Source organism: Octopus sinensis, linkage group LG4 (genome assembly GCF_006345805.1).
Source record: "Octopus sinensis linkage group LG4, ASM634580v1, whole genome shotgun sequence".
In the NCBI taxonomy this organism is placed as follows: domain Eukaryota; kingdom Metazoa; phylum Mollusca; class Cephalopoda; order Octopoda; family Octopodidae; genus Octopus; species Octopus sinensis.
The window spans coordinates 107,242,796-107,267,183 of NC_043000.1; the positions used below are offsets into that span (position 1 = coordinate 107,242,796).

At 36.0% G+C, this 24,388-nt stretch overlaps 1 protein-coding gene across 2 annotated transcripts in view; it reads right to left on the reverse strand.

Annotated features, from left to right (window-relative positions):
• Positions 1 to 6,967, reverse strand: part of LOC118763066 (putative uncharacterized protein DDB_G0267840) — a 45,998-nt gene extending 39,031 nt beyond the window's left edge. For both annotated transcript variants that reach the window (XM_036502307.1, XM_036502308.1), the window contains exon 1: positions 6,200 to 6,967. In XM_036502307.1, the coding sequence (XP_036358200.1) occupies positions 6,200 to 6,947 (748 nt within the window). In that variant the 5' untranslated portion in view covers positions 6,948 to 6,967. The remainder of the gene's footprint in view (positions 1 to 6,199) is intronic.
• Positions 6,968 to 24,388: the final 17,421 nt, after the last annotated feature.

The following is a 24,388-nucleotide window of genomic DNA, read 5'->3' on the forward strand; positions in this document are numbered from 1 at the left end:
CTTTTACTTGTTTCAGTCATTTGACTGTGGCCATGCTGGAACACCGCCTTTAGTCAAGCAAACTGACACCAGGACTTATTCGTTGTAAGCCTAGTACTTATTATATTGGTCTCTTTTGCTGATCTGCTAAGTTACGGGGACTTAAACACACCAGCATCGGTTGTCAAGCGATGTTGGGAGGACAAACACAGACACACACACATATATATATATACAAACATTATACGACTGGCTTCTTTCAGTTTCCATCTACCAAATCCACTCACATGGCTTTGGTCGGCCTGAGGCTATACTAGAAGACACTTGCCCAAGGTGCCACGCAGTGGGACTGAACCCAGAACCATGTGGTTGGTAAGCAAGCTACTTACCACACAGCCACTCCTACGCCTATAGTTCACTCTTTGGAAAGAGAACTTAGTGGCACTAGTGAAAAAAAGACTGGTGTTTGTCATTGCCTTTGTACTGGCTTGTTGGTCTGTTCTCTGTCATTGCTACTTTTGTTGTTGTTGTTGTTGCTCGTATCTTTCTCAGAGGTAATCTTTGCTGTATTGAAATCGACATTTGTAATCTGATCCATGAATAACTTCAATTTGTTAAAAATAATTTTTTATCATAGTTGTGGTTATTGGCTTCAAAATTTTTTATTGTTTGTTTCACTTCAAATTGGGTGTTGTTGTTGATTTGTTGAAATATTGTTTCGTGAATATTTATAACATCACTGTTGTTGAAAACTGCCTTGTCTGTTGCTTTTTTTTTTTTCCAATGCGGCAGCATAGCACATTATGTTCACTTACATTCTGATGACACTCCTCACACTTTTCTTCTTTTTCAGATACCAGCCTCACCACATCAATTTTTTTTTCCTCCGTGGATAGAGAAAATGAAAATTTCCATAACAGAAAGAAAATTAAATTGAAATATCCCCAAGACTTGGAGGACAACACACAAAAAGAAACTCACCAGTTGGTAGATAAGAACTCTTTTTCCAAGATGGTATAAATTCCAAAGCTGGATGTAAAAGTTATCTGTGGTTTTTGTTGACAAAAATTACAGAGGCAAGGTGAATCCTGGCTTGCAAGGCTGATACAATAACAATAACAATAACAACAACAACAATAATAATAGTAATAACAACAACTACTACTACTACTACTACTACTACTACTGCTAGCTGAACCTGTGAAAAATTCACGGAAAACATAAAAATGATGATAATATTGCCACAATTGGCCTAGACACCTACCTGAAAAACTCTGAGGACTGGATGTTAAAACTTGTCTCAGAACATGAAAACAAGAAAGCATCATACTCAGTAACAAAACAGGCAAAGGAATATCTAAGTGAATTCTGCATACAACAAATTCCAGATTTTGTTGTACTAGAAACAAGCACAAAGAAAGCTAATCGCATGAAAACTGCTGCTTTAGATATTCTGACTGATAAATGGCAAGAGAAACCTCTCAATGGCAAATACTTAAAGAGAGCAAATAATGCCAATGTTGATAAAGCCCTTACCAATCAATGGCTAATGGCTTCTGGCTTAAAATCAGAAAGAGAAGGGTTTATCATAACAGCCCAAGATCAATGCCGACCTACAAGGAATTACCAGGTCAACATATTAAAGAACGGCAGCTCCCCAATATGTCATGTATATCAACAACAAAATGAGACCATTGATCATGTTGTCTCCATGTGCAATTTTCTTGTGCCTACAGAGCATCTCAACAGGCATGATAGAGCTGCACAATATCAATGGGTAATTTGCAAAAACCTGGACTTACTCCATGATAAAATCTGGTGGGAACACAAACCACCACAAAAATCATGCCTCCTCATTTATATGACTGTCCCAATCAATATAAACGTATCTGTCAAGACCTACCAAAAACTGAGCAAGTATAAAGATCTTGAAATAGAAATTAGCAAAATGTGGAACTTGAAGACTAAAACAATACCTGTTGTCATAGGTGTCCTAGAAATGATAGCAAAAGGGGCTGATTGCTACCTAGCTCAGATATCAGGAAACCCCAAAATGGCAGAAATTCAAAAGAACTGCCCATATCCTACGTGAAATACTGTCTTTGTAATCTCGAATTTTAAAAACACATAATTTTCTTATGGTTTCTTAAACATTCTCTAGAACAACACTATATACAAAACCAAATATATGGCACCCTAGGCATAACACCAACATGAACTTCTAACTTGTTGTCTCTTGAGGTTTCTGGATGAGACTTGGAGCCAACTTGTAAAAGGCAAAGCAAAACACAAACATAAATAATAATAACAATAATAATAATAAAAATAATAATAATAATAATAATAATAATAATAAGCAGCAGCAGCAGCAACAGCAACAACAAGGAGAGTTTGGGTTTGTTGATTACATTGACCCCAATGCTTGACTGGTACTAATTTTATCAAGGATGAAAGGGTAACTTGACCATGTCAAAATTTAAATGTAAATCAAAAGGGGGGGGGGGGGGCACTAAGTATTTTGTCTGGGATGCTTACGATTCTGCCAGCACTCTGCCTTGATATAATAATAATGAAAGTGCCAACTATCCAGCTTCTATCTAAAAATGAACCATTACAAACATTTAATTTAATGATTTGTCTTGAAGTTTTTAATAAAATATTTCTATAGTCAAATATTTTATAACCATTAATCAATTGTGCATTTTCTAAAATTAATCTTTACTAATATTCATATATAGCTAGACTTTAATTAAACTAGTAGATATGTAAATAAAAGGGGAAAAAAAAAACAACACAAATTCTTTTCTGTATGTTAAATATTCAATATAAAAGCCATGTTGAATCTGAACTTAATTAAAAGAAATGCAATTTTCTGAAGAAAAACAATCTATATTTCTTGCATTAATTGTTTCTGATTCAGGCACAAGGCAAGAAATTTTTAAGGGATGGTTACTCAATACCATAAAACCCCAGTACTTGACTGGTACTTTATTTAATCAACCCTGAAAGGCAAAGTTGACCACGTAAAAACTCAGAATAGCACAAAATCATTTTCGCTAATACTTGAAGGCAAAACGGCAGATTCATTAGAGCATATAGTTGTGATGCATGTGCCTGGTATACCCTTATCAAATGGGTAGTCATGATGGGTATACTGGGCTTCATATATTTTACCCCAGTGTCACTTTAATGGCATGCACTGCTCTCTCACTCAATGATAATAATGATGAAGGTGGTGGTGGTGTTGGTGTTGGTGGTGCTGGTGGTGATGATGGTGTTGATGGTGATGGTGGTGATGATAATGATGGTGATGCTGGTGGCGCTGGCAAAGGTGATGGCAATGATGATAATAATGATCCTTTCTACTATATGCACAAGGCCTGAAATCTTAGTGGGATGGGGCTAGTTAATTTTTTTAGGTGGTGGGGGGAGCAGTGAGTTGGGGGCTTGTTGATTACATTGACCCCAGTACTTGACTGGTACTTATTTTATCAACCTTTAACCCTTTAGTATTTAAACCGGCCATATCCGGCCAAAATAGTTAATCTGTTTTATGTTCAAACTGACCAGATCCAGGCTCTCACACCTACCCTACAATGTTATTCTACATTAAGTAATTACACTGTCAAGATCTTGAAGATATGAGATAATGCATGATTAATTCAAATCAATGGGAATCAATAAGCATTATGTTTGATAGAATAATCTGAACACTAAAGGGTTAAAGGAACACAAGTGACTATAGTAGATAAAGAACACTCATTTTACCATGCTCAAAGACAAGAAAGGTTTAAATTATAAGGTTTATATTTTCCACATACAGTAAATTTCTGAAACAACTGCATTTAAAATAATAAGTGCCAATGGCACTTTAGAAAATTATTATGCAGTAAAGTAAACTGCCAACAACATGCTAGTATCTTTACACCTGCTTCTGCAATATTGATAATGCTTTCTTCTTTTTTAAATTTCAAAATGTTTTTATTTGTTGAGAAATAGTTTACTATCCAGATAGCAGCTAATAAAGTGGGGGTATTCATTATACAGTACCCCTTTTATTGACATAATAAATATATATTAAGAAAAAAAATTCTTAGCCATTGTTATTTCACATTAGTATCATGCTAAGTTTATTGTTTGAGTATATGTATGTATACCTATCTATATATCTACATATGTCTATACACATACACATATTGAATTTTATACTGTAAATTAAATCTATAGATTTTAGCAGACATCAGTAATTATTTAAATTGGATTGAGCTCATAGAAAAGATAAAAGTTAGGTGTAGGAGTGGCTGTGTGGTAAGTAGCTTGCTTACCAACCACATGGTTCCGGGTTTAGTTCCATTGCATGGCACTTTGGGCAAGTGTCTTCTACTATAGCCTCGGGCTGACCAAAGCCTTGTGAGCGGATTTGGCAGACGGAAACTGAAAGAAGCCCATCGTATATATATATGTGTGTGTGTGTATATATATATATATATATATATATATAGTGTGTGTGTGTGTGTGTGTATTTGTTTGTGTCTGTGTTTGTCCCCCCACCATTACTTGACAACCGATGCTGGTGTGTTTACTTCCCTGTAACTTAGCGGTTTGACAAAAGAGACCGATAGAATAAGTACTAGGCTTACAAAGAACAAGTCCTGGGGTCAATTTGTTCGACTAAATGTGGTACTCCAGCATGGCCACAGTCAAATGACTGAAACAAGTAAAAGAATAAATGAAATATATTTAAAAACACTATAAATACAGCAATAATTTGCATGGACTCTGTGTGTATGCTAGGGTGTGTGCTTGTGCATGTATGATTTTAAATATACATATACAAACACAAAACAGACACAAGCATGGCTGTGTGGTTAAGATATTAGCTTCTTAACCATGTAGTTTCAGGTTCAGTCCTAACTGCATTGCACTATGATTAAGTGTTTTCTACTATAGCTTTCAGACCAACCAAAGTTGTTTGAGTGAATTTGGTAGAAGGAAACAGAAATAAGATTGTCATTATATATGGATGGATGTATGGGCCCAGGAACAATGTGCAGAGAGTACAAATGCACCCTCTAAAATTTTTGTAGGTGCAAAATCAAAATCTGCACCCCCTACTTATTTTTCTCAAGTTTAGAAAACAATGAAAAAAAAGTGATTTATAAAAAGTAGCTCGTCGTTAGGGTTCTTCACAATGAACAAAATAAAATAAAACTAGACTTTTACATGGTGAGTCAGTAATGTAAGTTGGAAGGAATTGCGGCGAGCTGGCAGACACATTAGCGCGCCGGGCAAAATGCTTAGCAGTATTTCGTTTGTCATTACGTTCTGAGTTCAAATTCCGCCAAAGTTGACTTTGCCTTTCATCCTTTCGGGGTCGATAAATAAAGTACCAGTTTCGCACTAGGGTCGATGTAATCGACTTAATCCCTTTGTCTGTCCTTGTTTGTCTCCTCTATGTTTAGCCCCTTGTGGGCAATAAAGAAATGTATATGTAATGTGATTGAGCTGTAACATGTGTAATTAGCATTTTTAGAAGGCAATTCATAGAAAGAATCCATTTTCAGTGATTTCTTAGAGGCATGAATAAAGAATATTCAGAAGGTAAGTTTATAAAACAAAAACAATTAAATTTATTCAGTAGTGTAATGAGTGCAAGCAAGGGATAACAAGGATTAATCTTGCATATGAACAGGAACCAAATATACGTGTGTGCAAGACAGGAAAAAACCCATAACTTACTATATACACTGAGGGTTTTATATGAAACAGAGTGGAAGCTGATATTAATCAAATGAGTTGACTTTTCTTTAAGTGATTTCTTAAAGAGACATGAATAAAGAATATTCAGAAGGCAAGTTTATAAAACAAAAACACTGAAATTTATTCAGTGATGAGACATGTTGAAATTTATTCAGTGATGAGACATGTTGAAATTTATTCAGTGATGTGACATGTTGAAGAAAGCAACATTAAAGTGACACTGGGGTAAAATATATGAAGCCCAGTATACCCATAGAAAGTTGCTTCTATGCCATCAGATCCACAACTAGTTTGAAACTGCCACTTCGCTGTACACACATGCATGCACAAGAAGTAAATGGAATGGATTTAGTTTAATTGAAAATGAGAAGAGCAAGGCAAAAATACCAAGAACAATGAAGAACAGTAACATTAAAAAAAAACCAATTATGATATTCTAAATAGAAAAATATTGACATACTTTCTGTCAAAGGTTTCACATTTTCTTTTTGAGGTTTTCTCGAGCTTTCTTTTGTGAATTGATGGCAGAGAGAAGGAGTCCCTTGTTGCTGGAATGATTTATGAGAATTTGGTAAATCAACAGAGTTAGTTTGCTGGTAAGGACTTTCTGTGGTGTTAATAAGGCCAGCTCCACTTTGAGAGTGCAGATTCTGAATTGGTGAATGAAACTTCTTCATCAACACATCATTAAATAATGGTTGAAGGTTGTTTACATCATATTTTTCAGATTCTTCTTTTATTTCAAAAGGATGAGGAGAAACTAAAATCTTCTTTGATGAATTCTGATTACCTTTAATAAAATCTGAAGAAATTTTAGAAGATCCTGTGTAAAGAAAGCTTTGGTTCGTATTTGAATACTTTCTCTTCAAGTTTGTAAATTCTGCACCTGATATCAATTGATGTTTGGAAAATGTCTTTGAGATGTCTTTTTCAATAACATCATTAGGAAAATATTCTTCTTTCACATGTTTGATTACTGTCAGAGGACTGTCATCTGTTTGCTGAGAAGATAAGCATTCTTTGGTGTCATACTTTTCAAAATTTTCAATTGAATTTATCACAAAAGTGTGTTTGTAAAAGTTTTCATTTGTAAGTTGCATGGGAAAAAGCATGTGACTACTTTTTGTTATTTCACCTGGAGCCTTTACATGGGAATTTTCAAAGGATAATTGAGGAGACTGAACTTCTAGCAAATGAATGTTGTCCATATTCAAGATATGACTACAGTTGGAACCTGAAATGATAAAACAATTGCAAAATTAATATTGGTTTCAAATCTCGGCACAAGGCCAACAAATTTGGGGAAGGGGGTAAGTCAATTACACTGACCCCAGTGTTCAACTGGTACTTATTTTATTGACCCCGAAAAGACAAAAGGCAAAGTCAACCTCAGTGGAAGTTAAATTCAGATCAAAGAACAACAAAATGCCAAAAAAGCATTTTGCCTGGCATGCTAACAGTTCTGCCAACTTGCCATCTTATTTACTGAATATCAATTTAGTAAATAAAGCAAAGTACCACAAAACAACCATCACGATGCTGCAGTTTCAGTTTAAAAGTTATTTCACTTCAATCATTTCAATCACAAGCCATGTTCTTCAATAATACTGCTAAACACACTGGAAAAAGTATGAACATCACTGCATTACATTTCCTACCTTAAAGACACGGGATTCCACCTTGAAAGATATCCTCCAAGGCACAACTCCAGACAAAGTTGTTCATGGAAGACCAGCAGTTTCCCATGCATATCAGCCTCCCCATCTCCATGCCACTGATGTTATCCAAGGGAAAGGGCAAAGGCTAATACAGCTTGGCACCAGTGATATCGCAACTCACTTCTACAGCTGACTGAACAAGAGCAACAAGAAATAAAGTGTCATGCTCAAGAACACGACACACAACCCAGTTCAGGAATTGAACTCACTACATCATGATTGTATGTATTTTACTTCAAATCAACTTTATATTTATTTAACGGTTTTGTTAGCATATTTCTGGTAACAAAAGCTGGTGTTTACAACATAAATTAACACAAAATTTTGAGGTAAGGCTTTAATTTAAATCTCTTTAAGTTTTTGTCACTACCATTTCTGTTACACTGTTTTTGCTTCAATCAACATTGAAAATAATGAAGAATTTAGTAAAATAACTGTTATTATTATAAGGTGGGAAGCTTGCAGAGAGCTGGCAGAAACGTTAGCACACTAGGCAAAATACTTAGCGGTATTTCATCTGTCTTTACGTTCTGAGTTCAAATTCTGCCGAGGTCGACTTTGCCTTTTGTCCTTTTGGAGTCAAAAAATTAAGTACCAGTTGCGCACTGGGGTCGATGTAATCAACTTAATCCCTTTGTCTGTCCTTGTTTGTCGCCCCCCCCCCATGTTTAGCCCCTTGTGGGTAATAAAGAAATAAGAATCATTAGCATGCCACAGTATTTTGTCTGCCTTCACATTCTGAGTTCAAATGTTGCCGGGGTCAACTTTGTCTTTCATCCTTTCAGGGTTGATAAATTAAGTACTAGTGGAACACAGGAGTCGATGTAATCGACTTGTTTCCTCCCCCAAAATTTCAGGCCTTGTGCCTACAGTAGAAAGGATTATTAGCTGGTGTTTGGAACAATAATGAAGATGAAATTTTGATGGAAGATTTTACTCTTTTGTTACCATATTTCTATTGAAATGCACTGTCTCTGCTTCAGTCAATTTTAAGATAATGAAGAATTTAGTAAAATAATTCTGTCATTATTTGGCTGGTGTCTGGAAGACAAATGAAATTTTGATGGATAGTTTCAATTTAGATCACTTTAAAATGACAGGTTTGCATCACAGGTGATTGGTATGAAATGGATCTAATATAGAACAAGCCAATACAGGTTCATTTCATTTAGGCATAATCAATCATGGTGATAGTGGTGGTGATGGTAATGATGGTGATGGTAGTGGTAAGTAGGTGGGTGGGTTGTTTGATGGTGGTTGTGGCGGCAGCAGCTATCCTAACAAAGAATCCTGAATATGACCATTTATCTTTTACTTGTTTGAGTCATTGGACTGCAGCCACACTGGGGTACTGGTCTGAAGAGTTATGGTCAAAAACAATCACACTCAGGACTTATTTTAAAGTTTGGTACTTAATCTATCGGTCACTTTTGCTAAATCCTTAAAATGAACTACTGTATGAATAACTGACAAATGAATTATTGAGTGATACTAAGGCACCTTCAACCATTTTGATGATTCTAGAAAAGTGATTCATCTAATAAAACTTAGGCCACACTCACCTCTAGACTTAAGGTTGGTGTTATGGAGGGAGTAAGAATATCCCCCCCTAATGTATAATGGTGTACTTGTCAATCAACAGCGAGCTTGAGTTGCCAGTCAACAATCCATTGCTGCATTGTGTTCAGGTTAGATTGTAAGAAAGATTTATAGCATATCAGAGCTATAATTTTTATGTCAATGTACAGCATAATGGTGTCTGCATATTTAACAAGTTGGCATCTATTTCATTAATGTATGCAACAAACAACAGAGGGCCAAGAACAAATCCCTGCAGGACTTCAAATGTCATTGCAAAGGCTATAGAATTTTGTGCTAGTACTTTGATTATCTCTTAATATAACACATAATGGGAGGCAGCAGGCTAACAGAACCATTAGTACAATGGGCAAAATGCTTAGTGGCATTTCATCCCCTTTCATGTTGAGTTCAAATCCCATTGAAATCGACTTTGACTTCCATCCTTTTAGGGTCTATAAAATATCAGTCAAGCATTGAAGTCAATGTAATCGACTTACCTACTCTCCCAAAATTACTGGCCTTGTATCAAGATTTGAAACTAATATAGCAGACAACATGAACAATGTAAAGAGTATTTAATACAATAAACTTCTGCAAGTTGGCATCTATTTCATTAATACATGCCACAAATAACAGAGAACCAAGAACAGATCACTGCAGGACTTCAAATGTCATTGCAATGGGTACAAAATGTTGTCCTGCCAATTTGATTATGTAAAAACAACATAAAGTGCAATAGGAAAATACAATTACACAAAGATATGAAGCTATTTCCCTCAGTGCATACATTACCTACACTTACTAAAGCTGCATGAATCAACAAGTCTTTAGAAGGTCACTCTATATTGCAAGATATAGCAACTAGATTTCCATCAACTCGCATTCCTACTGGCTTGAAAAAGACAAAGATACACTAGATAATGTAATTTCGGATATATAAGAACAAGCATGGCTGTGTGATAAAGAAACTCACTTTGCAAGCACAAGGTTTTGAATTCAGTCCCACTGCCTAGCATCTTGGTCAAATGTCTTCTACAATAGGCCCAAGCTTACTAATGTTTTGTGAGTGAATTTGGTAGACAGAAACTGTGTGGAAGGGTGCCATATATGTATGTATAAGTACAGTTGTGTGTGTATGTGTGTGTGTGTGTTTGTGCGCATGCATGCACACTTGTGTTTGTCTCCCACTTACTACTTGACAACCAGTGTGGTTTGGTTTATGCCTTCATAATTTAGCAGTTTGGCAATAGAGGTCAACAGAATAAGTACCAAACTTCAAAAGCTAGGTACTGGGTTTAATTTGTATGACTTAAACGCTTCAAGGTAGTGCCCCAGCATGAGCACAGTTCATTGACTTTAACACGTAAAAGATAAAGCATAAGCTGTTGTGTCTGGGGGGAGTCATTTTCTTTTTGTGCCTTATAATTTAACATTTATTTCTTATTTTTATTTTCCTAAAATTTTCGTTGCATCTTGCAAACTTGGAAAACAGATATTAAACAATTATGATATATATATATGACAGGCTTCTTTCAGTTTCCATCTACAAAATATACTCACAAAGCTTTGGTTGACCAAAAAACATTGTTCAAGGTACCACACAGTGGGACTGAACCTGGAGCCATGTGGTTGGAAAGCAAGCTTCTTATTTCTTTATTGCCCACAAGGGGCTAAACATAGAGGGGACAAACAAGGACAGACAAAGGGATTAAGTCGATTACATCGACCCCAGTGCATAACTGGTACTTAATTTATCGACCCTGAAAGGATGAAAGGCAAAAGTCGACCTCGGCGGAATTTGAACTCAGAACATAGCTGAAGACGAAATACCACTAAGCATTTCGCCCGGTGTGCTAACGTTTCTGCCAGCTCACCGCCTTAAAGCAAGCTTCTCACCACACAACCATATTTCTATATATCTATGTATATGTGCACATTTGTATTTTCCCTTATCCTGAGATTATGCAATGTTTGTAAACAAGCATCACAATCATAGCAGCATTGTCATTCATTTCCAAGTCTTCCATGAAAAGACAAGCCTGGCCATGAAAATATTACCTAACTTGGAAATAGGTGTGTGTTGGTGACAGGAAGAGCATCTCACCATAGAAAATCTACCTCAACAAATTCCTTCCAACCCATGCACACATGGAAAAGAGGATACTAAATTGATGATGACGATAATAATGATGGTCCGCATGTCTCACCTTACTTAAGATAAAGATGAAGCTAACATAATTTACTTTCTTTTTTTAGCTACCTTCTAATTTAAAACATTAATTCTCCTCATGTCGGTATCTTTTTCATGTTTATGATATTATGTCTGCCTATTTTGATTTAAGACTTAGTGATATAAATATCAACAAAGATAATAGTAAACTACTCCAATCTTCTCACAATATGTATGATCTGATATTCTACTTTTTTTTTTCTTTTGCTTGGTTTGGGTTTTGTTATTTTCATTGAAATGCATAATACACAATATAAAATGCAATTATCTTCCAGTTTTTTTATTATTAGACAGTTTTTATTCTTAGTTCTTAGTTTTTAGCTCGTGGCTGACATAAGAAAATTATTTCGTTCAAACATAGGAACCATTAATTATTAAATTTTATTTTGTTTTCATTAACAATGCATTCTTTATTTTACTTGAAAATATGGCAAAACCCAGACAGATAATTCACTCCATCTCACCAACACCAAATGTGAAAATTAGCAGATTCCAAAGCTAATATATACAACAAATATTACTTTTTTAACCTTATAACTTAGTACTAACATGCTATCTTTAAAGAATGTTTTTAGGCAGTGACAGACATGTCTTTTATATATAGCAACTATCTGAGTACCCAGTCACTGCCAAACAATTTTTACAATAGAATGCCTTTATTTCAATTTTTTAAAATTCCATATTTGACCATATCTTCTGCAATGGATTGACCTCTTGATCAAGATGGATTTATGCATTATTTGGGGCCAAAGTTTTTGTTTTTAGCACTTGGTACAAAGATGTAAAAAATTTTCTTCCTATTCTTGAACATCCAATGTAAAGCTGACCATGGGTGATGCAGAGCTCTTCAAGGTGTAAACTGGTAACCAAAAATATTTGCTCTTGTGACTTGATGGTCATGCCAAATCTAAGACTCACTGGAAATTGAAGTCATTTGAATTGGAATGGGACATCAATATGACCACAAAACAACAACCACACCAACTCCTCAATACTAGCACAATTGATGAACTATTATACTCCACAGTCAAGAGCTCTTCACATTTCAGCTATCCACTTCCTCATTTCCTTGAAATACAAGTGACCCATCTCTCTCTCTCTATATATATATATATAATATATATACAGATTATATATATATATATATTATATATATATATATATTATATATATATATAATATATATACAGATTATATATATATATATACATATATACACACACACACATATATATATATATATATATGTATATATATATATATATATATAATATATATATATATATTATATATATATAATATGTATATATATTCATCACGGCAACGAGAAACTCAGAGTAACAGATTTTGTTGAATTTTCTGCTGCTTTAAATAAAGCATATTACTCTACCACTGGTATTTGAGTACTCTTTTTTCCACCTTGTTTCACATTTATGTGTTTACTCCGGTATATATATATATATATATATATATATATATATATATATATATATAAAGATTGAAGAAAAAATCGGCCTTGTTTGTAAAAAACATTTGGACCTGAGTTGGCATCCCCTAAACAAATTTTGTTCCTGGGCCACTTCTCTGAAGCTTTCTTTCCAACACTGCCAATTTGTCACTTTTCTACCATCCTTAAAAAGATGTATGTATTTGGCAAAGAAATGTAATATTTCAATCTTTGTACATATAAAATGGTAAACACCAAAATGAAACAAACTGAAAATAAATATTCATTAAGAATCAGAAAAGGCAAATACAAAATTTCATATTTTTTTTATTTGAAGCATGTTTTTTATTTAAATCTGGATGGGTTTTTGAATATACAGGAATAGAGAAAAATTCATCTTTTACAAGGAGAGAATAAAATGTTAACCAAATAACTTGTTTACAAACTTTTTTTTTTCTATATTATATAATTTTAGAATTATTAATAAATGGAGGTTTGAAAAACTCTTTAATTTTACTCTATATGTTTAATAGTTAGGTAACATGCTGTTTACCGTTATAAAAAAGTGAAAGTGAATTGCGATAGAAACCAAAAGTGTTGGGAGTGACATCCCAAAATTTCATAAAAATAACATAAAACTCCCTCATTATGCCACACCCACAGTGACCCACATGTACAGGTAGATTCAAGTAATGTATTAAGTATTTCAAAAGTGGCAGCTGACATGTATCGTTCCTTTATACCAATCAACGAACAGAACCGAGAAGTGATTGTTTGCATCAAATGTGGAAGTGATATATCTCGACTTTGCAAAGGTCTTTGATAAAGTCGATCATGGAATGATATGTCACAAACTGCGTGATCTTAGCATAGCTGGAAAACTGGTAGAATGGCTTCATGACTTTCTGAAGGATAGAAGTCAGGTGGCCACTTCCATTAACACGCAAATAGTGAGCGGTGTTCCGCAGGGCACTGTTTTGGGACCACTACTGTTCATAATGGCCCTCTCAGACATGCCCTCAGCCACGCAGAGAGCCACGATCACAAGTTATGCAGATGATACAAAAGTTTCACAGGCAATACAGAACCCTGAAGACACTAAACATCTGCAATGTGAGCTGGATAAAATATACAAGTGGGCTGAAAAGAATAGCATGCAGTTCAATGCTGAAAAGTTTCAAGCTTTATGCTATCAGCATGCAAAACTAAATGCAATACCCAATGAATACACTGGACCCGGAGGGATTGCAATCCCAGAGGCACAATCAGTGTGTGACCTGGGTATTTACATGAGTGACGACACAACCTTTCATGTACGTGTTGCTAAATTGGCAATGAAATGTAGACGACTGGCCGGATGGATTCTTAGAACCTTTAGAACAAGAGAACAAGAAACCATGATGGTCCTCTGGAGGACACTTGTCCTAAGCCACTTTGACTATTGCTCTCAGCTATGGTCACCATCCAGTGTCAAGTTGATCACAGAACTTGAGGCGATCCAACAAAGCTACACGAAGAAGATAGCCTCTGTGCAACATATAAGCTACTGGGAAAGACTCAAGAGATTAAAACTCTATTCCTTGGAGCATAGGCGAGAAAGATATGCCATAATATACATCTGGAAGATCCTGGAAGGACTTGTCCCAAACTTTGGCATCGAGAGTTACACAAATGCCAGAACTGGGCGCCACTGCGTGGTGCCAAGGACTCCAAATTTGCCATCAAGATGTAGGACAAGATACTGTGATAGCCTGGGCTTCAGAGGCCCACAGCTCTTCAATATCCTCCCGAAGAACCTGAGGGACCTGCATGGGGTGGATGCGGATGTCTTTAAAGTAGGACTGGATCTCTTCCTGTCAGGTGTCCCGGATGAACCAACTTCACGGCAGGAGGTGCAGATGAGGGCAGCTGCATCGAACTCTCTCATGCACCAAATGGCAGTTGCTAAAAAGCATTCGTGAAGTAAAATCATGTAGCAACACCAAATGGCGGTGCCCCAGCATGGCCACAGCTCGTGAGCTGAAACTAGATAAAATTTTTTTAAAATATGTATGGTTTTCGTACATTCAAAATTATCTAGAAATTATAGGATGTCAGTCGTCACTTCTGATTTCTATCGAATTTCACTTTCGTTATATTTAGAACAATTCAATTACATCTTTTTTTTATGACAGTTCACTGCATCTTAGCCTAAAAGTTCAATAAATGATATGAAATATATGAATTTAGGTAAAAATGGTACAATAAGCTTGGTGAAATATACACTAATTGTTCATAGTCTGTATTTTACCAGTTCCATTCTTTACTTCATGTGGTCAAAGCCATGTGTGGAGCATATATATATGTGTGTGTGTGTGTGTATATGTGTGTTTGTGTGTGTGTGTGTGTGTGTGTGTGTGTGTGTGTGTATATATATATATATATATAGAGAGAGAGAGAGAGAGAGAGAGAGAGAGAGAGGGTTTGGATAAAATAATGGAAACACCTAGCAGCATAACATAATTTTGAAATATCTATAAAACTGTCAAAAGCTTGTTTATTTTTGTTTTTTATTATTAGTGTTGCTTAATATGTTTTGCTAAAATTACTATTTCTTTTCGGATATCATCAGAAAAAAGGTAATTAAAATTCATTAAAATGTCAGATCTATCGGACTTTCAAAGAGGTCAAATTGTTGGTGTTTGTATGGCAGGCACTAGCGTAGTAATGAAAACAGCCAAAATGTTTGGTGTATAAAGAAGTAACCTTGAAAGTAATGACAGCCTTTGAGAAAGAAGGAAAAACCTCCTCATTGAAACAAAACTCCGAAAGAAAACCCAAACTTTCAGATAGGGACTGTCAGACTCTTACGCAAATTGTTAGAAAGGATTGCAAAAGTACAGCTCCCAAAATTACTGCAGAGCTTAATGACCACCTCAAGAACCCAGTTTCCACAAAAACCAGATTTCAAGGGAGGGCTGCAATCAAAAAACCACTACTTTCAAAAAGAAACGTTGCAAAATATTTAGAGTGGAGTAAAAATCAATAGAATTGGTTCCTAGAGCAGTGGAAAAATGTTATTTCCTCAAACGAGTCATCCTTTACTTTATTTCTGATCACAGGCCGAGTATATGTTTGATGACAGCCAAAAGAAGCATTTGACCCAGACTGCCTTCTTCCAACTGTTAAACATGGAGGAAGATCTATGATCGGGGGAGGTCTATATCTTGGAAATCTGCCAGCCTAATGGTTTCCTTTCATGGCAGAATTAATAGTCAAGACTATTTAAACATTTTATCTGATCACATTCATCCTAAGATTGTGGAACTGTTTCCAGAGGGATATGCAATCTTTCAGGATGATAATGTACCAATTCACACAGCTAAAGTTGTTACTGAATGGCATGAGGAACATTCTAGTGAAGTTGAACATCTTATCTGGCCACCACAGTCCCCAGATCTCAATATTATTGAACATTTACGGTGCATTTTAGAAAAGCAAGTAAGGGGTCGATATCCTCCACCACCATCACTACAAGAACTGGAGACTGTTTTAGCTAAAGAATGGACAAAAATTCCTTTGAAAAGAATTCAAACTTTGTACGAGTCCATACCTCGTAGAATTCAAACTTTAATTACTGCCAAAGGCGGTCCTACCCCGTATTAAAATTAATTTGTTTGAAATTTTAAGGTCTTTCCATTATTTCGTCCAACTCCTGTATCTGTGTGGGTATATATATATATATATATATATATACATATATACACACACACATATTTATCATGTAAATAAGTGACAATTATTCAGTAGCCATGATAAATCTCCGAGTTTCAGATGTCAGGGTGGAAACCCACGCCGGCATCTCTTTAGTTGTCGGGCCATCGAAAAAAATGCTATGAAAATGACCGTTAAAACAAAAGGAAATTACTGTGTGATTGACTGTTATTAAGACAAAAGAGCTATTAGAATGACTGCTAAGTAAGGGGAGGGAGCATGCACGTCTAATATACGCACATACCCACCCATCTATATACGTACACACACGCGCGCACAGAAGATTCATACACACGTCTATATACACACATGCTCAAGAAGAAGGAGAAGGAGAAGAAGGGGAGGAGGAGGAGGAGGAGGAGGAGCAGAAGAAGAAGAAGAAGAAGAAGAAGAAGAAGAAGAAGAAGAAGAAGGAGAAGAAGAAGGGGAGGAGGAGGAGGACGAAAAACACCTTAGGAATTAGAACCAGGTTCGAAATTTTCCCAAGACATGATGAAGGCTAGAAGGTATATCAGCCAAAACGTTGTGTTAACAAGATGAGGACAAATATCCGTCAAATGTAAATAAAAAGAAAATAGTTTCACACTTTCGATTTCAACCAAAATTACAGTGTTCGATTAAGAAACTGATGATGTATAAATAATGAAAGTAATGTTTCTCCGAATTAGGCACATCTGTACTATAAAATAAAGAAAGTTGCTTAGGCGAGCTTTCGTTTTTGGCTTGCAGAGCTGTCATCTGCCTTCGTTAATTTCTGTAAAAAATTTTTATTTATTTACTTTATGTTCTAAGGTGAAAGAGATGAGAAAATGAGAGATGTATGAACGTGTATACGAAATGGCCGTCTGTATGTGAGAGAGGAAGAGTGAAAGATAGAGAGTGATTCAAGGAGTGTGTTGTCATGTATACGTACAGACATCAATGCATATGCATACATCTTTTTTGTATGTACATGCGTGCATATGTGAGAGAAAGAGTGCGAATAAACGTGTGTTCTCATATATGTGTAAGTGGAACTCTCTCTCTCACACACGTCCACTTCTTATATACATGTTCATACATTTTACACTTTCTCCTCGCTTTCACTTTAAAACAAAAGTTAATGAATAAAAACTTTTTACAAAAATAAAAAGCTGATCCAGATGACAGTTGGTTGACACCATTGAGAGTTATTAGACAACCGCTGCTTATTATCTACCAAATAATTTGTTTTTCACTCAACTCTTTTTAACAACTAAAATAACCTCAGCCCCAACGCGGGTCGGACAATTTATAGGTCATTTTCGGACATTTCAATTTGTTTCTAATGTTTCAATTTCGTCTGAAGTTCCACGCATGTGTAGAATTCTACTCGGACAAACATTTATGAAAATGTACACATAAATATTGCATTAAAATAAGCCACAACCAAGAAAATTTCATTAAAAGACATCAATTTCTCTCTCTGTTATGAGGAAAGAGTCTCTCTCTCACGCACAAAAAGATATATGTATAGGTAAAGAATATGCACACTAGGCGTTTAGGGTTAGGGTTACACCGAAAACAGGTGGTGTACATATTCTTTACCTCCGCCTATTTATGTATGTGTATATGAAAGATGAGTCTGTGTGTGAGAGATAAACAAATAGATAGCAAGTGTCACACATACATGCAAAAACATCATACATCACAAAACACACCTCCACTCACTGTTTCTCTCTCTCTCACACATACACACACATGTCCATTTCATATACACGTACATCTTTCACTTTCTCTCCTCTTTTACTTACTCCTCTCACTTCAAAACAAATGTCGCTTTTTCACTTTATCCTCTCTTGCAATTTCTGCTCTCTTCAAAGTATAAAGAAATTAAAAGAATTTTATGGAAATTAATGAACAATCATACAATCCCATAGATGTCGAGTTGACAACTTTGCTTCTTCAAACTTCCTTTGACGCATGCACACACCACACTCTAGGTAAAACTGTGCAAATTATGTTATTTCTTGCAGTGTGCACAAGCAAATTTAAAGCTCAAATCCAAATGAAATGATCTTTTTCTATTATGTAATTTGAATTTGTGATGAGAGTATTTAAAAACCTGATCTTCAATATAAATTTAAAAGAAAGTTGTCCCAGAAATCCTGTCCTTTACCTATTCTTTCTAGCATGTCCAACGTGACATTTCGGCTCCGTTGCCTTATTTTTTCCCAAAATTTCTTCCAATTCCTGTTTGCAATACAAGACATTAGGACTTCACTGACAAAACATGTTCTCAATATTTTAATTTTCTCCTTCTCCACACCAAATTCATTTTTCACTTTTTTCAAATATTTTTTCTTGGTAATCCATGGAGGTAAAAGAACAGAGAGTACGAATCTTTAAGAATTTCACCCATCACCTCACCACTTTCAAAAAGCTACATACTTCTAATGTTTCATTTTTAGCTTTTTGGAAAGCGGGTAAGTTTCTTCAGAAACTGTCATTTTACCTGTTGTTTCTAGCACATCAGGTTTTCTGGTGGTGGTCTGGTATTTTTTAAGTTTGCTATTTCAATAGAATTCTACACATGCTGGAAACAGACAAGTGAAAGTGAGTAGGTGATGGACGGGTGAGGTGGGGGAAGGGGCACTGAGTGTTTCTTTAGGAAAATATATGTATTTCCCAGATTCGTAATCTCTGTATTTTATACGTAGATTTAAAAAATCGAAAATGTTACAAATTAAGTAATTGCGGTGAGGATAGGGGGGGGATTAACATTTTGAAAACGGGATTTCTGGACAAAATCACATTAACCCCCTTTTATACGATGAAACAAATAATACATCGTTTGTGATTCTTCTTAAGAACAGAAAGCACTCTCATGCAAAATATACTCTCCCCCTTCATTTTTAAACAAACAATAACTTCCATGCCATTAACTACATATCAGCTGTGTCGATTCTGCCTATAAGAAAGGAGAAAATAATAGAATGTGCTTGTAGGGCATAACACCCGGGCAACGCCGGGATGCATTGCTGGTGTGTGTGTGTGTGTGTGAATATATACATTGGAACTATGATTAGTACAACTTCCATAGAAATAAGAGGAAAATATTTTACTACGCTTAACGTGAAAGTGTTTTAAGGCTTCTTATTCATTATTTTATTAATAAATGCCTTATTTTTTTATGCTTGAGGTAAAAAGAAAAATAACTGGAATTTTGGAATAGCTATCACTATCCCATGGAGAAGGAAAAGGGCATGGAACTAGATTTTTCTCCCTCCAACATTTTTTTCCTTTTGCCCAGTTTTAAAATTCTCGTGTTTTCATAGATGGGAATTACGATTCTGACATTTTTTGCCCGCCAAAATTTTAATTTTTTACCACCCACCCCCCTACTGTTCCCTTTTTCTTTTCCTTCATTGTAGGTGGTGATAGCTATTCCAAAATTTCGCTAAAAACAGTTTAATGCTCCTAAAACCCCTGCAAAAGTTATAATAAAAACGTTAATTTTCTATATAGTAAATTGTTCAATTCTTGCAAATAAAACCTAATCACTTTTGGAAATGTTTCTGTATCAGAGATAATACATTTAAGATTATAATGTCGAAAGTATCTAGACATTTTTTACTTCCAGTGTTGCTCGCCGTTTTGATCACCTACTTAAATGCATTCCCATTTTGCGATAATGTGCCGGTTATAAGAATAAAATTTCTGATTTTAACAATGTCATTAACTCCAACATAGGCACCACTAATCAAACTTGTGAAATACACTCCAGTTTTTACCATCCAGATTAAGTTGCTTTTACTAGCAGCTCTTTCAAATTACGACTCCCAACCGCATGATTCCAGGTTTAGCCCCATTACGTGTCACCTTGGGAAGTTTCTTCTACTATAGCCATGGGCCGACCAAAGCCTTGTGAATGGACTTGGTTGAAGGAAACTCAAAGAAACCCATCATATATGTATATATATCTATGTTTGTATGTCTTTGTGTTAGTGTTTGTCCTTCACCACTGCTTGACAATCGGGACTGGTGTGTTTATGTCCCTGTGACTTAGCGGTTCGGCAAAATGCACCGACAGAATAAGTACCAGGTTTTAAAAAAAGCATTCTTTGACGTCGGTCTACAGTGCTGATGTGAGGAGATAACGTCATTCATCATCTTTTTCAGCTAATGGAAGGTTATGTGACTGAACGAATGATGTGTACCACTCTCGAAAGATTGCCCTTTAAAATTAAAAAAAAATTGTACTGGGATCGATTCGTTCAACTAAACTTTTTCAAGGCGATGCCTTGGCATTGCTGCAATTTGATGACTGAAACAACTAGAGGATAAAATATCCAATTAGCAGTACCTGGTCTACAAAATCTGAAGGCAGCCACACCACACTTGTGAGTAGATCGTTAAATAGTTTCTGATTTAGGCACAAGGCAATTGAGAATAATTATTACACTGATCCAGTATTTGTTTTAATTATATTTTATCCAACCCTGGGAGAGCAACAAGCAAAACTGACTTTGGTAGGATTTGAACTGAGAACGTAAAGTGCCAAGCTGTTGAAGTCATAATGTAAAGAGCAGACTGAGATTGTTAAAAATGGAAGCATCAAATATAAGTTAGGGAAAAACCTAGTAAAGGTTTTGAAGGACATTTTAAACATATTTGGAAAGTCTTCTTGGTCAAACTAAAGCGTTTGACTCAAGCAAAAAGAAAAAAAATAGTGCAATAGACGTACAACATGTAGTAAACGAATATGGGGGAAAAAAGCACGCTGGCGAACAGGTGGGGGCGGGGAGAGGACTCGGAAAATTCACATCAGGAATATTCTGAGTCCTCTCACCACTTCCCTGTCAGTCGTGGAAATGTTTTCTTGATATTCGTTTACTACACATTATTTTACACATATTACACTATTCTTTTTTTCAATTCTTGTGACGGGGGTAGGTGGATAATTCACACGATCCAGTAACCCCACTTCGACACCCAGTCACAAAAATGAAAACAAGGATAGTGTAATAGGTGTAAAACAACATGTAGTAAACGAATACGAAAAAAAAAAAAATATGCGCGCTGGCGAACGGGAAATTCGCACGATCAATCTCACAGGATCCGAAACTCATTGTTAATACCCGGCCACAAAAATGGGGAAAAAATAGCGTAATAGGTGTAAAACAGCATGTAGTAAACGAATATGAAAAAAATGTGCGCTGGTAAATTGGGGGTGGGGGAGATGACTCGGAAAATTCACATCGAGAATGTTCCGAGTCGCCTCACGAGAGCCAAGAAACAAAATAAATATAGTGTAATAGGTGTAAAACAACTTGCTCTAAACGAATATGAAAAAAAAACGAGCGCTTGCGAAAGGGGGGTGGGGGAGAGGCCTCGAAAAATTCACATCGTCAAAACATGGCCGGTAAACGGATCTTTTAGGTTTGAACGGCAGTTTTTCTAGCGGTGTCATATGAAATTGTCACCCATAATTATAACCCTAGTATCGATCTATTGCATTTCAATCTAGTTTAGGGTTAGGGGTGGAGGAAAGGGTATCTTTTTTTCTTCACAAATGTAAATAAACCCAGTCGTTTCTTAAACGAGGGACATATTCATACGGCACAGAATGTTCTTTTTACTGCAATAGAGGTAGTGATTGGTTGAAATTGCAGGAAAAAAAAACAACAAATATCTTACAAACGATAGAATTTTCTCAATAAACCCAAGAGAAAATGATGTTTTATAAACACATTCTACCAGTATTCGAAGTTTAAAATTTTTTAGTTACCTAGAAATTATGTTAAAAACTGCCGTTCAAACCGAAAAGATCCCGCTAAACTAGTGTTATTGATGTAAAACAACTTGCTCTAAACAAATATGAAGAAAAAACGTGCGCTCGCGAAAGCGGGTAGGGGAGAGGCCTCGGAAAATTCACAGAAAGTTTTTGTCGAATACTTAATTCTCAACGTAACGTTATAAAATATGTGCATATATACGACGAGCTTCTCGTCTACTTACAAGGTATTGGGATCGGGGCTATATGGAAGGCACCACGTAGTGGAACTGAACCCTAAACCACAGTTACAAAGCGAATTTTTAACCGCACAGCCATGCCTGTATTCCACAATAAATTACCCGGTTCTGAACACTCTCCCATCTAGTTTTTAAAAGTTATTATAGGAATGTTATGCTTTTAGTTCTAACAAAATAATTTTAGATGCTAATTACATGTACCTTTAGATGTTTTGGCTGAATATTTTTGTTTAAATATATTCAAATTTAATTATACGTATGGTTTTAATACATAAAATTTAACATCGTAAATATTAATGAAGCGCTCGCATAAGATGCATTAAAATAATTCACTCAAGTTAATCGACGCTTGTGCAGGCGCGAGGCTTAGTGATTAGGGGTGTTCGTAAGATGGCATTTTCAATTACTGGACTGGGTGACGCGTTGTGTTCTTGAACAGTCCACTAAATTAGCAAAATGAGTAATCCTGCGACGGACCAGCATCCCACCCGCGTGAAAAATATATGCGCCATGTAAACTGGCCCTATGAATCTATAACTCAGGAACGAACTAAACTTACCACTAATAGGCAATTTAAGGTATTCAGATGAAACTTTAATGTGGTTTGTAAAACATACTGTCAATAAATACATGTGGAAAAACGACAGAGAGCGCGATTGTATGAGGGAAGTTCTTGTGAAGTTGGCGGGAATCGCAAGAATTGATGTACGCGTGAGAGCACGCGTGCATGTGTGTGTGAGAGAGAGAGTGTTTGATGGGGTGGCGTGACAGAAAGTGTGGTAAGTGAAGTGCTTTTGTTAGTGTGTGTGAAGAGACAGAGAGAGTAATGTTGCTGCTGTGTGTTTGTGTGTGTGTGTGAGAGAGAGAGAGAGAGATAACTGAAAATTTTTTATTCCCTTTTTGTCGTGAGTGAATGACAGAGAAAAGGAGAGAGATGGTTATGTATGTATGGCTTCGGAGTAACTCATGAGAGTCAACGGCCATACAATAAATGTCTTAAGGCTGTATCATGCGCGGGGATATAGAAATAATCGGACTGAATACCCGATCGCGCGGTTAAACCATTGGGAGTGAAGGACTCCTAGCCTTTGTTAGGGCATCCTTCTAGAAGGAAACTCAGGTAACTGGGATAACTCCGACATAAAACCTGCGGCTCAGTGGTTACCGATGATGTTGACTTGTTCTTCTTTTCGGATTATGGCTGTTGTTGCTTAGTGAGTGAGATTGACTAAGTGCACAGCCTTTCCTCACTTTAAAAAAAATCTTGCACAGGCATTGCACGATAACAACATTGATTAAGCTTCGTGCAATGGCCATACTCGATAACGAGGGGGCAGCCACCATGGCTTCGGTGACACACACACAAAAACACACACCTACGTACACCTATTGCATACCTTTTTGTACATATACATGTACGTGTAAGAGAGGGAGAGAGAGAGAGAGATGGCAAGTTTTTTGTTTTTGCTTGTTTGCATATATGTTTATGTAACAGTATGCTATGTAGAAAATGAGGTTGACTCAATGGAATAATGACAGTGGTCGAAGTTATAAACTATATTTTTTTTATTTAACCGTTACATGTGCCTTCTCAACTGCTACTGTGCAGCCTTAGTTTTCTACTTGTCCTGTTTTCATCATTATGGCATCAGGCAAGGGACTGATAGAGTAATGTCTGTTGATGCGACGATGGTGAAATACTAAGAGAAAGATGGAGAGTTATAAAGTGTGGAGGAGATATCCTTCTCATGAGAAAAGAGTTGCATGCAAAGGAAAAAAAAGTTAAGAGTCTATAGATGTGCACAGAAACTGGGTGCAAGCATGCCTGTATGCCTGTGTAAGCATTGTATTGTGCAGAAAAAGGAATGAACAGTACAAAATGAGTAACGAAAAGGACAAAACCTGGTTGGTAATAGTGTCCTGTGA